This window comes from Cervus canadensis, chromosome 5 (assembly GCF_019320065.1).
Source record: "Cervus canadensis isolate Bull #8, Minnesota chromosome 5, ASM1932006v1, whole genome shotgun sequence".
NCBI classification, from domain to species: Eukaryota; Metazoa; Chordata; class Mammalia; order Artiodactyla; family Cervidae; genus Cervus; species Cervus canadensis.
This window is the reverse complement of record NC_057390.1, coordinates 15,502,733-15,518,404: the sequence shown is the minus strand read 5'-3', so window position 1 is coordinate 15,518,404 and position 15,672 is coordinate 15,502,733. Positions and strand designations below refer to the sequence as shown.

Genomic DNA, 15,672 nt, shown 5'->3' with positions numbered 1-15,672 from the left:
ACATTAGTGTCAAAAAGTTCTTGTAGACCCAATTATCGTTTTCCTCCTACTTCTGGTATTTCCTTGCAAATTAAGTGGGTAGGTCTCATCCTTCCTCTGGTGTACAGTTGCCAAGTTTCACATATAAAAATATAGGAGATTTAGTTTAATTTGAATTAAGGCAAACCACAAAGAATTTTTTAGTATAAGTATGTCCCATGCCCTATTTATGACATACTTATACTAAAAATGTGTCTCATCTGCAATTCAGATTTAACTGATCATCCTGTATTTTATCTGGCAACCCTACTCTGTCTGGTTTAACTCTTCCTAAAACAATCATTCAACAAACAACTTCTTTGTGATTCTTTTTGTATAAGGAATAATCCAAAATGCTAGGGTAGTTAGACAACATGAAAAGCATATAGCTGTAAAGTCTACAACTTTGGAGGAGATATAAGACTTACAGACAAATATAGAATGTAGGAGATTGTGCTATTCACACGTGTCTAAGCCAAAGGACCAAGAAAAGTTCATAGCAGCATACACCATGTCCATGAAAAAATCACAAAGGGCTATGGGTGAGTGGAGGAAGCAGTCAGCATTCCTGACAGGGCACTATAGGAATGATACTATGAAGATTTGAAATGACACCTTGAATAAGGTCTGAAGCAGAATTTCAATGGAGTATGATAAAGGCGTAAAGGTAGAAAGATGCAGGGAATGTTCCAGAAACATTACGTGAACAGTATGTCTGGGTATTAGCTGTGGACAGTAAAAGGAAGGAAATGCATGGGGCAGTGATACTGGGGAGACAGACTGGGGTTAATAAAAAGGGCCTCAAATAACAAGGTGCGTGAGTCCATGCTAAGTCACTTCTGTCGTGTCCAACTCTGTGCGACCCCATGGACTGTAGCCCGCCAGGCTCCTCTGTCCATGGGGTTCTCCAAGCAAGAATACTGGAGTGGGTTGCCATGCCCTCCTCCAGGGGATCTTCCCAACCCAGGGATTGAACTGGCAACTCTTAGGTCTCCGCACTGGCAGGTAGGTTCTTTACAATTAGCGCCACCTGGAAGTCCCAAATACCAACGTATGGAGATTGAATTCTGTTCCATGGCAACACTTGCAACTGAACTGGGAAAGGTAAGAGTAGCAAGATGTTCAAAAGGGAGAAAGGCTCGTACCAAACATCTCAATGCAAGTGCTCAGCAGCTCATCTAATGTTGCTGCTTTCCCAAGTCCACTGGACCCCATGTTTATGCAGCCGCCGTCAAAAAACTAGGGGCATTTTCAACGTCTTGCTGATCATCTCCATAATTATGCAAGTGGGTGATGCTTGTGCTTAGTGGTGGTCTCTGTCCTAAAGTCTCAGGGCTCTAAAAAACAAGAAGAAAAAATATCAGACTAGAGTTCTGCCAGACTAGTTAAAATACCTTTAACTAGGGTTAAAGCATGGCTTTCCTACCTGAAAAGATAATGACTGCTATTTACTCTGTATTTCTGTAAGAAAATTATCAAAGTGATAACAGAGTGTGTGAATCACCATGATGGCAAAGTGCCTGCTAAACTATTCCTTGGCATGTATGATGCTCTGAGACCATGGGAATGTGTGTGTGTGTGTTAGTCACTCAGTCGTGTCCAACTCTTTGCAACCGCAAGGACTGTAGCCCACCAGGCTCCCTTGTCCATGAAATTCTCCAGGCAAGAATACTGGAGTGGGTTGCCATTTCCTTCTGCAGACCATGGGAATGTTCTCTATCAAATAACATCTTGTTTTTCAGTTGAAAGAATTCACAACATTTTGCAATTTCTTTATTTACTTAACTGATAAAGACATTCAGGAGCATATTACCATAAACATTCAGTTCAGTTCAGTTGCTCAGTCATGTCCGACTCTTTGAGACCCCATGAACTGCAGCACGCCAGGCCTCCCTGTCCATCACCAACTGCTAGAGTCTACCCAAACCCATGTCCATTGAGTTGGTGATGCCATCCAACCATCTCATCCTCTGTCGTCCCCTTCTTCTCCTGCCTTCAATCTTTCCCAGCATCAAGGTCTTTTCAAATGAGTCAGCTCTTCGCATCAGGTGGCCAAAGTATTGGAGTTTCAGCTTCAACATCAGTCCTTCCAATGAACACTCAAGGACTGACCTCCTTTAGGATGGACTGGTTGGATCTCCTTGCAGTCCAAGCGACTCCCAAGAGTCTTCTCCAACACCACAGTTCAAAAGCATCAATTCTTCGGCACTCAGCTTTCTTTATAGTCCAACTCTCACATCCATACATGACTACTGGAAAAACCATAGCCTTGACTAGATGGACCTTTGTTGACAAAGTAATGTCTCTGCTTTTTAATATGCTTTCTAGGTTGATCATAACTTTTCTTCCAAGGAGTAAGCATCTTTTAATTTCATGGCTGCCGTCACCATCTGCAGTGATTTTGGAGCCCAAAAAAATAGTCAGCCACTGTTTCCACTGTTTCCCCATCTATTTGCCATGAAGTGATGGGACAGGATGCCATGATCTTAGTTTTCTGAATGTTGAGAGCTTTAAGCCAACTTTTTCACTCTCCTCTTTCACTTTCACCCAGAGGCTCTTTAGTTCTTCTTCACTTTCTGCCATAAGGGTGGTGTCATCTGCATATCTGAGGTTATTGATATTTCTCCCGGCAATTTTGATTCCAGCTTGTGCTTCCTCCAGCCCAGTGTTTCTTGTGATGTACTCTACATATAAGTTAAATAAGCAGGGTGACAATATGCAGCCTTGACATACTCTTTTCCTATTTGGAACCAGTCTGTTGTTCCATGTCCAGTTCTAACTGTTGCTTCCTGACCTGCCTACAGGTTTCTCAAGAGGCAGGTCAGGTGGTCTGGTATTCCCATCTCCTTCAGAATTTTCCACAGTTTATTTTGATCCACACAGTCAAAGGCTTTGGCATAGTCAATAAAGCAGAAATAGATGCTTTTATGGAACTCTCTTGCTTTTTCAATGATCCAGTGGATGTTGGCAATTTGATCTCTGGTTCCTCTGCCTTTTCTAAAACCAACTTGAACATCTGGAAGTTCATGGTTCATATATTGCTGATTACTTGGATTAATTTTATTACAAGTATATGAAAGTGAAGGTGGCTCAGTCGTGTCTGACGCTTTGTGACCCCATGGACTATAAAGTCCATGGAATTCTCCAGGCCAGAATACTGGAGTGGGTAGCCTTTCCCTTCTCCAGGGAATCTTTCCAACCCAGGGATCGAACCCAGGTCTCCTGCATTGCAGGTGGATTCTTTACCAGCTGAGCCACAGGGGAAGCCCAAGAATACTGGAGTGGGTAGCCTATCCCTTCTCCAGGGGATCTTCCCAACCCAGGAATCAAACTGGGGTCTCCTACGTTGCAGGTGGATTCTTTACCAACTGAACTATCAGGGAAGCCCCTACAAGTATATATAGAGAGATAAACTTCAAAGTGCAAATATATTAATTAGGATTATCCTCAGTGATCATGTAAATGTTGAAAAACTGGTTAAAAAATATTATTTGCATAACTTTTCTAATAGTATTATTAATAGTATTAAAATATTAACAATAATCTATTGAACATCCACATTATGTACCAGGTACTATATCAGATGTTTTGCATATATTATCCAACTTGACCTTCACAGCAATACTGTAAGGTAGTGATTATTATTTCCAGTATAGACACAAGGTCATGGGATTCACAGAAATTTGGCAGTTGGTCTAAAGCCATACAATAATTAAGGCCTTGAATCAGAACTCTGTTATAAAATAGTTTTTGGTTTCCCTTTTCCCCTTTTATTGCTCTCCCAAGTGCAGACATCATGAGCTGTCATAATTTTGCCCCCTAATCTAGTGTGAAAAATAGCACTCCACACCATCTCAAAAAGAGGATATAAACCAGGTTATTTGTCACAGAGGTAGAAGGAAAACGTGGGCCTGAGAGCTGTCCATTTTATAGCAACGGCTTGGGGAAAGTGGGATTAGAAACAACCTCTCAGAGATGCTTATATCATAGTGTTTCTGTAGGAAACACACCATCATTTTATTTTACAGAGCAAGTCCTTGATGCCAGCTCCATACAAGGCTTAGAGAAATGGACACGTTATCATGATGTAAGACAGTTATCCACTTTGGACAGTTTAGTAGGTAAATGTGGCCATTTGGACTTCATCTCTCGAACTGTTTAAAGTCAATGTCTATTTTACTCTCAAAGTTTATTTATTCCTTGGTAGTCATGGAGCATCTGACAATTGCTAGGCACTATGCAAGGCATTGAGGCTGCTAACATGAGATCATCACCACATCCCTGCCTTCAGTGGGCCCATAGTCAACTTCAGAAGGTAAACACATGAATGAAGAGAAAAGAAAAAAAAAAAAAAGCCTAAGGTCCACATGTGTGGCTGCATCAGTTCTATGATGCCACTGAAGACTGACGTCTGAATGAGTCTATTCACCAGCTAAATAAATCCAGTGGAAACACAGTCTTGTACTAAAGGTACCACTCTTAGAGCATCAAAAGAAGAATTATTTCACGTGTCATAAAAATAACAGAAACACTGGATCAATGCTGAGCCACTTGGATAGTCAAAGGGTTTGTGAAATGGGAATGTTAAAGTAGTGCAGAACCAACTCTTACATCTCTTAACAAAGTACTTATCAGTAAGACCCTTCCCAAACACCCTAATTTAACACAACACTCTCTCTCCATGCCCACCTCCCAAATGGCATGCCCTATCTCTCTTCCTGGATTTCTTTTTCTTCATAACATGTATCCCCATTTGAGATGCTATACATTTTACTTGTTCATCTGCATTTAAATCTTTCTAGCACTACATATGTAAGCTCAGTGAGTACAGGAATTTTTGTGTTAGTTCTCTGGTGTTTTCCCCAATTCCTAAGATTTTGCCTCTCAAAAAAAGAATTTGCTGAATTAATGAATGAGTGAATGGATGGATAAAAAAAGAGTAAAATAAAAATGATAAAAAGCTAGTCTTTAAACATGTATATATTTGGAAGAGTGGATACCATAAAATTTTAAGACGTTGTTTTCTAGTTTGTTTTAGTACTAAAAGCTACTAAACTGTAGCTAGTTTAGTAGCAGCTTTTAGTAAACATTACTGGAACAGAAGTTTTCTAGATTTTCTGCAGCTTTCTAGATATGATAGGATCTGCCTATACTCCATTGATAATAAGAAGTGGGTACCTCTTCAGGACATTTTGGGGCAAAATTTTTCTGATTTTCTTAGTGCAAATTCTGCCAACCCCACGAAAAGTCAACATTGGACAATTGATAAGTTTGATTACCTTCTTGTATCAGTTCAGTTCAGTCGCTCAGTCATGTCCGACTCTTTGCAACCCCATGAACTGCAACACACCAGGCCTCCCTGTCCATCACCAACTGCCGGAGTCTACCCAAACCTATGTCCATTGAGTCAGTGATGCCATCCATTATCTCATCCTCTGTCGTCCCCTTCTCCTGCCCTCAATAAACAGGCTTTTTTTTTTAAATTTTGTTAATGCTTGCTAATGAAGAGTAAATGTATTACTTAGACCAAACAACCTAGATTAATTAAACTAATTCTGAGATCAAAACCAAAATTATTCAGCTAATCTGTCTGGGGAAGTTATTGACTTTTCCCAAAGGGTTAGAAGTAATCTGGCACCAAAGACCTGTCACCATATTTGGAGTTATATTTGTGATCTGCAAAGAATCAGTCCATGAGAGCCAGATGGACGAGGCTCCCCAGTTACAATCTGTTTCTGCAGTCAGTAGATGTATCTGTGTCCCTGTTTAGAATTCTATCACCTACATATGTACCTGAGATCTTATTTCATTTCTGTGGATATTATTGTGTCTACAACTGTTTTTTCAAAAGTACAGTTTCTTTATTGCAAAGGCAATATACATTCATCATTTAAAATAGGACAGTAATTAAAAAGGAAAGAAAAATCATTATCCACAATTCCATCATCCAAAGAATTCTTGTTAATACCATGGCATATTTCTTTTAGTTTTTCTCTCATAATTATTTTGGCAAGTTTCTTACATAATCTACAATAGTTTAAAGAAATACTTACCTATTGGTCTTACACAGATAGATATCCAGACATGAAAGAATATTAAGGGCAGTTTTCATCACTGGCAAATGTATTGAGGACGCAGTCTGTTGAATTGGTTTACCCAACACAAATAATAAGTACTTTGGAGAACCTGATAAAAGAACAGAAATAAATCCCCAGAGTTAAATAATAGGAGCCCCAAATAATCCATTGTGTTAAAGCATTTTCAAAATCCTTCAGTTATAAGTGGTTTTGAGATTTTTGTCTAAACATCACCCACAAAATTAATTAAAAAGACAATGCAGTTGAAGTAGTTATTTGGTGCCATGATATTTTTAAGATCAAATTGTTTTTTAAAAATAAAACAAAATAAATTCCAGCCAATTAAAAGCTATAAGTATGGAGGACTTCCCTGGTGGTCCAATGGTTAAGAATCCACCTTCCAATGCAGGGACATGGGTTCAACCCCTGGTCAAGGAACTAAGATTTCTCATGCCATGAGGCAACTAAGCCCATGAAGGAACTGGAAAGAAGCCCTCACAGCAATGAAGATCCAGCATGCTGCAACTAAGACCCCATGCAGCCCAAAAAACCTACAAGTGTGACAAAACCAAAATTTATACACAATGTAAAATATTATTTTAGTCCAAATATACATCTATGGGTAGATCACTCATTAAGAATTTCCAAACATTGACTATTGAATGTTAGTAAGTCTCTAAAACAGTTTGTTGTGGTGATCGTGAAACTATTCTAAATCACTCCTGAGAGTCTCAGTGAGAATGTCAGTGTTATTTTAGTCCATGTTGTTTAGTCTTCTGATGGGTTTGGACTTGCTTTTGTGTTGATAGGTACTCTCTGGCTTCAGTGAAAATTATTGCTCCCCAGCATAAACATTTTTCACAAGTTTGAAAAGGACACAATAAGTCAAAATTTCCCCAGAGCTTGAATTCTTTCTAAGAGAGAAAGTCTCACTTCAAAAGAACAATAGACTTCTGTCGGGTGTGATTTCCAAAGGCCATGATGTCTTCACGCAGCAAAAGACTTTCATTAATGTGACTTGTGAAGACCCAAAAAATCCTTGTGAGGTGGCGTAGGGCAATAAGAATGATGCTCTCAATGCTAGAGATTGTGCAAAGGAGCCAACTCCATGCAACTATACATGGACAGATCTTAAGAGTCCCAGACTCTTGATTCAGAGCATTTAGTTTTCCAAAATTGTGTTTCAATATTAGATAGACAAATGGGGAGAGTTTTACTACTTTGAGTAAAATGTTGTTACCATTCTGAGTGAAATGCCATTGACGCTAATTACTAGACTGTTTGAGTTAGAAGGTAACACAAAAAGCACGCACTGTCAATCTTGCAAAAAACTGGGTGCTTGGGAAGGTGTCTCCCTTTGTACACAGTTCCTCTTCCCTTCCCATATTTAAAAGCATTGAAGTTGAGGACTTAAGGTGAAGTATTATAGGAGATCAATGTTTAGAAGTACAGGAAGAGAGATGTTAATCTAGAAAGAAGGAGAAGGAAATAGGAGGAAAAAATTCTGTGACACTAGGCATCCGGTAGTGGGGCAGGCGGCCTCGTCAGCAATGGAATCCCATTCCTGAAAGTGCTGAGGCCAAAGTAAGGTAATGACTGTCATAGACGTTGTCGACTAAACTCCCAGACAGTGTCTAGGAAACACGCCAGAATAACAGCAAAGGTTGGTTGCCTGTAGCTCTAGGATTGCAGAATTTATAAGGTGAAATATTACATCTAGTAAGTATTCAAGGAATAGTGTTGAAATTATATTGGCCATATTAGAACTCCCAAAGATAGTCTTTTTTTTTCATTTATTTTTATTAGTTGGAGGCTAATTACTTTACAATATTGTAGTGGTTTTTGTCATACATTGACATGAATCAGCCATGGATTTACATGTATTCCCTATCCTGATCCCCCCCCCCACCTCCTTCTCTACCTGATCCCTCTGGGTCTTCCCAGTGCACCAGGCCGGAGCACTTATCTCAAGCATCCAACCTGGGCTTGTCTATAGCACTATCTCTGTTGCAAGAAAAGACAAATGAAATCTCTTGAAGATTCTTCCCTCCTAATGGCAGATATTGTCTAAACATATAAGTAACCATAAGTATGTTCCCACACTCATATGACCTTCATATGGAGACAAGGGGATTGCTCCAAAAGCCTAAATCCTTTGCTAAAATGAGGGGTAGTTATTACAAACTTTTACACTTTAAATTTTAACAACTAAGGTGTCACAGCATTTGTAATTCTGGCAACACTCAAGCTTAATCTTCCTTTCTCTACAGAGACATGAAAGTTTAAAAGTTCTGTGATTATATTCACTGAGACTCCACAGTAGAATCAAGATTATTGAGTTCAATAAGAGAAATGACAAAAACTATGAAAGATAGTTAATTTATTTGACAAATGTTGTAAGTAAGTGTTAAGTGTGAAAGTGTTAGTCGCTCAGTTGTGTCCAACTCTTTGCGACCCCATGGACTGTAAGCCCACCAGATTTCTCTGTCCATGGAATTCTCCAGGCAAGAATACTGGAGTGGATAGGGGATTCTCCAGGGGATCTTCTTGACCCAGGGTTTGAACCTGGGGCTCTTGCATTGCAGGCAGATTCTTTACCATCTAAGGCACCAAGTAAGTCATGACAAATATCAGGTTGGCTCAAAAGTTCATTTAGGTTTTTGTAAGATCGTATAGAAAAACCCAAATGAATTTTGTGGCTAACCCTATACTTACTGAGTATCTACTAGACACCAGATACCAAGCAAGGTACACTTGAGTGGCTGGTAGACAAAGTTGGAGACAAGCAAAGAGAAGGATAAATTGATGAACAAGACAAACGTAATTCTTGCTCTTATACTCCAGCAAAGAATTAAATAAGAAATTAAAGTATCCTGTGAAGGGCTGAAGCACTAAGACAGTCTAGGAGTCAGAGGAGTTTTAGACAGGCCAAGTGTGGGTAGGATGATGGCAATTAAGAAAAGTTAAAAGATATTTAGAATGACTGATGTATTGAATGGGGCAAGAGATGAGCCTTATTATATTAAGCCTTATATATTAAGGAGTTTGGGCTTTATCTGAAAGTCAATGGGAATCCATTGTTTTAACGGTGAGTAGGAGAATGGTATGATCAAGTTTGGATTTTTTAAAAGATTCTTTCAGCTACAATATGGAGAAGAAATTAGTAAAAACCTACACTAATGACCAGTGCATAGTCAATTATAACTATCCATGCAAGAGATAATGGTTATCTAAACCAATGTGTGGCAGTGAAAATGGAGAGACGTGATTGGTCACAGAGCATATTTTGATGATAGATCCAACAAGATTTGCTGATCTGTTGGCTATGGGGAATGAGTAGAAAGGAGGAATCAGGGATAATTTCCAGATTTCCAGCTAGACATTTGGTTGGGTTATGGGCCATTTCCCTGAGACTGAGAAACGAAGGAATGGGGGAAGGAGTTTCTGTTCATGGAGAGGGCAGCAAACAATGAATGCACTTTTGAACGTGTTGAGTTGGAGGTGTCTGAGACATATTAAGGGGAATGTTGAGTTAGCTTCTGGATATCTGTTACATGTTTAAGTGTTAAGCATCAGTAGAAAGGGAAATTTAAGGGGCAGGAGAAAAAGAACTTATATAACAAGGTCTCTGGGAAGACAAGAGTGATGGACTGTGCCCAGATGGAGGGATTTACCTTGGATAAAACAGAAGGTTGCCTCTTTCAATGTAAAGGCATGGAAGAGGAAAAAACAGGTATAGATACAGGCATATTTGTCCTTTTGATAGCAGGAAGTCAAGGAACTTCCTGTCTAGTGACTTCTATTTACTCTAAAAAAAGGAGACAAGGTCATCCGCTGGAAGGTCTGATGGAAGCAGATCTGAAGTTTACCCAGAGGAGAAAATAAACAAAAGATACTGTGTAAGATCAGAAGAAAGAAACCAGAAGTATTTGGATTATTTTCATCAAGAATAAAAGGCTGATTTTCTCTTGTTCTGGAGTTTGTTTTGAGAGGAAGTTTAGTGTTCCTTGTTCCTTGGGTGACATTACTTACTCATGTCAATACAAGAAGATCAAATATTGATCTTCTTCTGCATGGAGCAGGCAATTCTGGGTTTCTACTGTTATCATCTAGTCACATAAGTTTCTGTAAGTATGAACCTCAGAGCTAAAGCATGGTTGGCATTTTCTGGATGGTTTCCATATGAGGGCATGGGTCCCTGCTCCCGTCTCACCTAGCTTTGCTTACAACAGGGAAGAGGGAGACAGATACAATTGGAAAGGAAACTATAATAAAGAAATAATTTACCTACCACACTTTGACTTGCTCCAGGAAATTTCATCTGGCAACTTCAACCTCAGCCACTCATTCCCATGTTCTCTACCTTTCCAGTCAAGATTTCTGTGTCTCAGACCCACCATGCACAATCCCCAATGGTTTCATTATCTGTTACCTTTTAAAAGGTCATATGTCACAAGACACATTACTGTTGCTAACTATTCAGATTTAGCATTCTTTGGTTATTTCTGTGTTGGTCTTCTTTTAATTTTCTTTTTCATTTCTTTCAACGTCAACTCTGAGTTCTTGGAACTTATCTTTCTACTTTATTTCCTTCAATCAGTTACTTTTCCTCAAGTGCTCTGTTAAAGTCTCAATGCCAGCAATGTCAGGGTTGACTCTATCACAAAGCAACTTAGAAAGTATGATAGTATGAACCTAGAAAATGAGCCTAGTGCTACTGGCAAAGTTAAAGCATTTTAAATGGGCCACAATGATGACCCATAGAAGAAAGTATCCCACATTTACAGACAGTGGATCAATATTTCCAAATTCTACTTAAGACTGACCAGAAGCAATAGTCATGGATAATATTGAATCTCTCAAATATAAAAGCAATTTTTTTCATTTTTGACTTAGACAGGTTTATTTAGTGTCACAATGAGATTTTTATTTGTTTTGCTTGTTTATTTTTTTTCTACAAAGAGCTTTTACTAAATTAATGGAGCATTAATAATCAATGTTGTCCTTGATTTTAGAAAGCAAAATAATAATAACTTATACAAATACTAAGTTGGGGCATATAATGTGATAGACATAATGTTGGGGAAATTACCTATATTAGGTTAAATCTTATAACACCCTGAAAGCTAGGTATTATTATAACCATTTCATAGAGGAGGAAATTGAGGCCTAGAGAGGTGAAATTATTTGTCCATATCATATTACTAGTTAAATTGAGAGCTAAGTCCATCTGACTCCAAAATTTATATTCTTTTCACTATCCAGACAAATGTTAGCTGTTGCTAATGCTTGCCTATTAGATCAATTTTTAGGCATTATCTAGAACAAATGTTTACTGTTCCCTTTGCTTAGCTTCTAAGCATTCTATCACTGGCACCATTGTCTGAAAATGAATAACAATCATTATTACCGCAAGCTTGACAATTTAGGGACTCACTGGTACCAAACACTGAACAGAAGTCGATAACCATCTCAGAGCTCATCTCACAAGCCCTCATAGCATTTTTTTGTAACAATTAAGTATTGGTTAAAAGGTTAAACTGTATTTTATTTATTTTTTCTTGGTTAACAATATTTAATATTGACAACCAAACTAACATATTTGCAGCGATCTGACATGAGTTGAATGAGAAGTTAAAGTCTTGAAGAAGTTCTAGCAATAAATGCAGTGGAAGAGAACTCAAACCAGCGCTCTGTGACCGCCTAGAGGGGTGGGATGGGGTGGTAAGTGGGAGGGGGTATATGTATACCTATGGCTAATTCATGTTGATGTCTGTCAGAAATCAGCACAATATTGTAAAGCAATTATCCTTCAATTAAAAAATAAAAATTTTTAAAATGCAGTGAACTCTAAAGTCCAAACCAAGGGGGTATTTTCCTTGCATTTGGCTGTAAATGAACATGGAAGAGTATTAACATATACACATATTAGGCGTTTGCAGTCAGATAGTATCTAGATGGACACATTCACCCACACAGAAGGGTTATGGCAATCCCAGTGTTCAAATTGTAAATATCCCCCAAATAAGACCCAGAAATAGGAGATGCTTAGCTCAGAAGTTAACACTTTAAACTTTGGGAAAATGGGGTTTTTTCTTTAAGGATCAATACTTTCTTCTCCTGAAGATGCCAAAAATATATTCATACCAATCCTGTCTGTGGCATTAGTACTTTGGAAAGACCTGGTTCCAAATGCCTTGAAATAAAGTCATATTCCCTTACCCTTTGATTGCTTATTTACCTTAGAGTGAGTGTATGATGATGATGATGGAGGAGAAGGAGGAAAAGGAAGTCATCTTTTTGAGTACTACAATCCAGTCACTGTGCTGAGCACTTTACCCAATGGATTCTGGAAGGCCAGACCCCACCACAGAAATCCAGCAATAAATAAAATGCAGCTAAAAAAAACAGTTGACTCTGGGAAAATGCCCTGATGCTGGGAAAGATTGAAGGCAAAAGGAGAAGAGGGCGACAGAGGATGAGATGGTTAGATGGCATCACTGACTCAGTGGACATGAATTTGAGCAAACTCCAGGAGACAGTGGAGGACAGAGGAGCCTGGCGTGCTGCAGCCCATGGGGTGGCAGAGAGTCGGGCACGACTTAGCGGCTGAACAACAGCAGCAAAACTTCGTTATTTGTTACCAAAAGAAAATGCAAGGAGGCCTTGTGGGATGAGCTCTGAGCTAGTTATTAACTTCCATTTAGTACTTGCTGCCAACACTAACATCCTCATGCCTCTGAACCCACCATGAGCAGGAGGACATTCTCAGTAACGGGCATGGGTTAAGTAAAACTCTGGTGTCCTCCCACTGAGGCTCAATTGACAATTTCAGGGAACAGAATCTATACAAAAGAGGCTCCAAAGGAATGAAGACATTACACAGACCACCACTGAGAAGCAAGAGAATGTGAACAGAAGACACAGCCTGGAGGATAAAATCTCTCTCTTACCTATCACCACTTGGAGCTGGGAGTGGAAGCTGCCTGTCTCTGAAGGGACTGGGAGAGGATTTCAAAACCTGAGTTCTAAGTTGTTACAAAGGAATGCAGCAAGAAGATAACACAATGAAATATTGCCTTCAAATTGTCTCCATGCTTTCAGAGAAAGGCATTTGTTTGATTGAGCAAAAAGGCCAGTGATTACTACTTACCTATTAAATGTTCAGCACTGTGCTATGGGTTGAAGGTATAAAGAGATGTTCATAAAGACCCACATCCCTGTAAGGGAGACCCATTATAAACTGGTTATTACAAAACAGTGTTAAGTCCAGTATCAGAGACATATGCCCAAGACATTATAGGAGCCTAGGAATTGGACCAAATTTAACCAAAGAGATTTAGGTAGTCTTCCTCAAAGAGGAGACACCTGAGAGTACTGAGTTTATGGGTCACAAACTAAAACAGAAAACACAAGCAAAATTCACTGGTGTCAGATAGCAAAGTGGCTAGAATTATGAGCATGATTTTAGAATTGGGCAGGAGATGGATATTACCAGTCTGTTATCAAAACTTAGCATCATGTGAAAAAAGAATAAGAACACACAGAAGACAGTATTTGGAATAAGAACTGTTAAAAGTAAAATGACTGGGGCTGGGCAGGTATGAGTTGAATTTTGAAGATTTAAAAAACATATAAGTAATGCTGCTGCTGCTAAGTCACTTCAGTCGTGTCCGACTCTGTGCAACCCCACAGATGGCAGCCCACCAGGCTTCCCCGTCCCTGGGATTCTCCAGGCAAGAACACTGGAGTGGGTTGCCATTTCCTTCTCCAATGCATGAAAGTGAAAAGTGAAAGGGAAGTCGCTCAGTTGTGTCCAACCCTTAGCGACCCCATGGACAGCAGCCTATCGGGCTCCTGCATCCATGGGATTTTCCAGGCAAGAGTACTGGAGTGGGGTGCCATGGCCTTCTCCGTATAAGTAATGAATATACCACAAAAAGATAGGGACTGTACAACGCTTGATCATTATCATTATTTATTTAATTTTATTACTTACACTGATAAGCTTTAAAAACTAGATTTCTTACTCCATTTTGATGCTAATTTTGTTTACTGAGATACAGACCTACTTGAAGATGTAGTATTAATTTCTCCTTTTCAAGTGAACTGTACAATGTTCTCATACAAGTGAAATTTTTTTCTAAAACTTTGGTGGTGGTGGTTTAGTTGCTAAGTTGTGTCCAACTCTTGCGATCCCTTGGACTGAAGCCTGCCAGGCTCCTCTGTCCATGGGATTCTACAGGCAAGAATACTGGAGTAGGTTGCCATTTAGTTTATATTTATTTTTTAATTAATTTTTATTGGAGTATGGTTGATTTACAATGTTGTGTTAGTTCCTACTGTACAGTAAAGTGAACCAGCTATACATATATAAGTGAAAATCTTTTGCACTTGCTCAGAACTCATATGCTTATAGCATTCTTTTTTTTAGTGTTATGAAAACTTTATTTCCATTTTTTATTTTTTTTAATTATCAGAGATTATAATTATACAATATTAAGAAGTATAGAACAAAATACAACTATTAGAAGACAATTGCTTCAGTGTTGGCCTCTGCCGCACATCAGTATGAATCAGCCACAGGTATACATATATCCCCTCCTTCCCGAACCCCCTCCCACCTCCCTCCCATCCCATCCCTCTAGGTTGTCACAGAACACTGGGTTGAGCTCCTTGTTTTACACAGCAAATTCTCACTTGCTATCTGTGTTATGTATGGTAATGTGTACGTTTCTATGCTATTCTCTTAATTTGTCCCACTCTCTCCAAGTCTCAGTTTGAAACTACTCCTGAATCAAGGATTTGGAGGTACACTTTTTATTGGAACAAATTAAAAGTAAATTATTGTAACCTCCCCAAAATGCTTTTTTAAATATTATTTCTGTATTCTTAATCAAACATACACAGCTTGAAGCCTATAATTAGAAGGCACCACTTAATGATTCTTTTATTTCAGATTTTTCTCCTACAGCAAATGTTTCTTTCTTTCTGTCAAAGAAAAACAAATCTCAAGAGTTGGTGATATCTCTTTCTCCCATCTAAGACATTAGCTAATTTCACCTTACTCCTGAGAAGAGATTGCAGTCCATACCAACAAGAGAAAACATGAGTGAACAGTAAATTTCAGTCCTATCTTTGGTCCCGCTTAATTTCTCTAAGGTTCACTTTTATCATCCCTAACATGAGAGAAATAACATGACTCTGCCTTCCCCATCAGACCAAAAACAGCCTTCATTTGAAGAGATTTTAAGGGCATTAAACACAACAGGAAAAAAAGGAAGTCCTAAAACTATGAAATGTTCTAAGCTATATTTGAAAAGTTGTTATTCAGAATTTAGAATATATTTCCACATTAGAACAATACTATAAATGGATTACTCGTAGATTTATACATGGAGGACAAGGAGATTGGTGAGGATCTGTCAAAAACACTAAAAGAACTTTTGGAATTCTCAAGTAAGTTTAGAGGTCGACAACACTGGTTCCCTATCCGAATCGAACCCAGGTCTCTTGCATTGCAGGCAGATTTTTTACCGACTGAGCTACAAGGGAAGCTCCATATGCCAAATCAAAC

At 38.8% G+C, this 15,672-nt stretch overlaps 1 protein-coding gene across 8 annotated transcripts in view; it reads right to left on the bottom strand.

Moving 5' to 3' along the window:
- The window catches only part of RASGRP3 (RAS guanyl releasing protein 3), a 110,354-nt gene that overhangs the window by 39,169 nt on the left and 55,513 nt on the right, over positions 1-15,672 (bottom strand). For 7 of the 8 annotated variants that reach the window (XM_043468310.1, XM_043468305.1, XM_043468304.1 and 4 more), the window contains 2 exons: positions 6,072-6,204; positions 1,164-1,355 (listed from right to left, as the gene is read on the bottom strand). In XM_043468310.1, coding sequence (XP_043324245.1) covers positions 1,164-1,233 — 70 coding nt within the window. In that variant the 5' untranslated portion in view covers positions 1,234-1,355; positions 6,072-6,204. Of the gene's footprint in view, positions 1-1,163; positions 1,356-6,071; positions 6,205-13,248; positions 13,316-15,672 lie in introns of those variants that run through there. The other variant, XM_043468309.1, reaches the window with a different exon arrangement.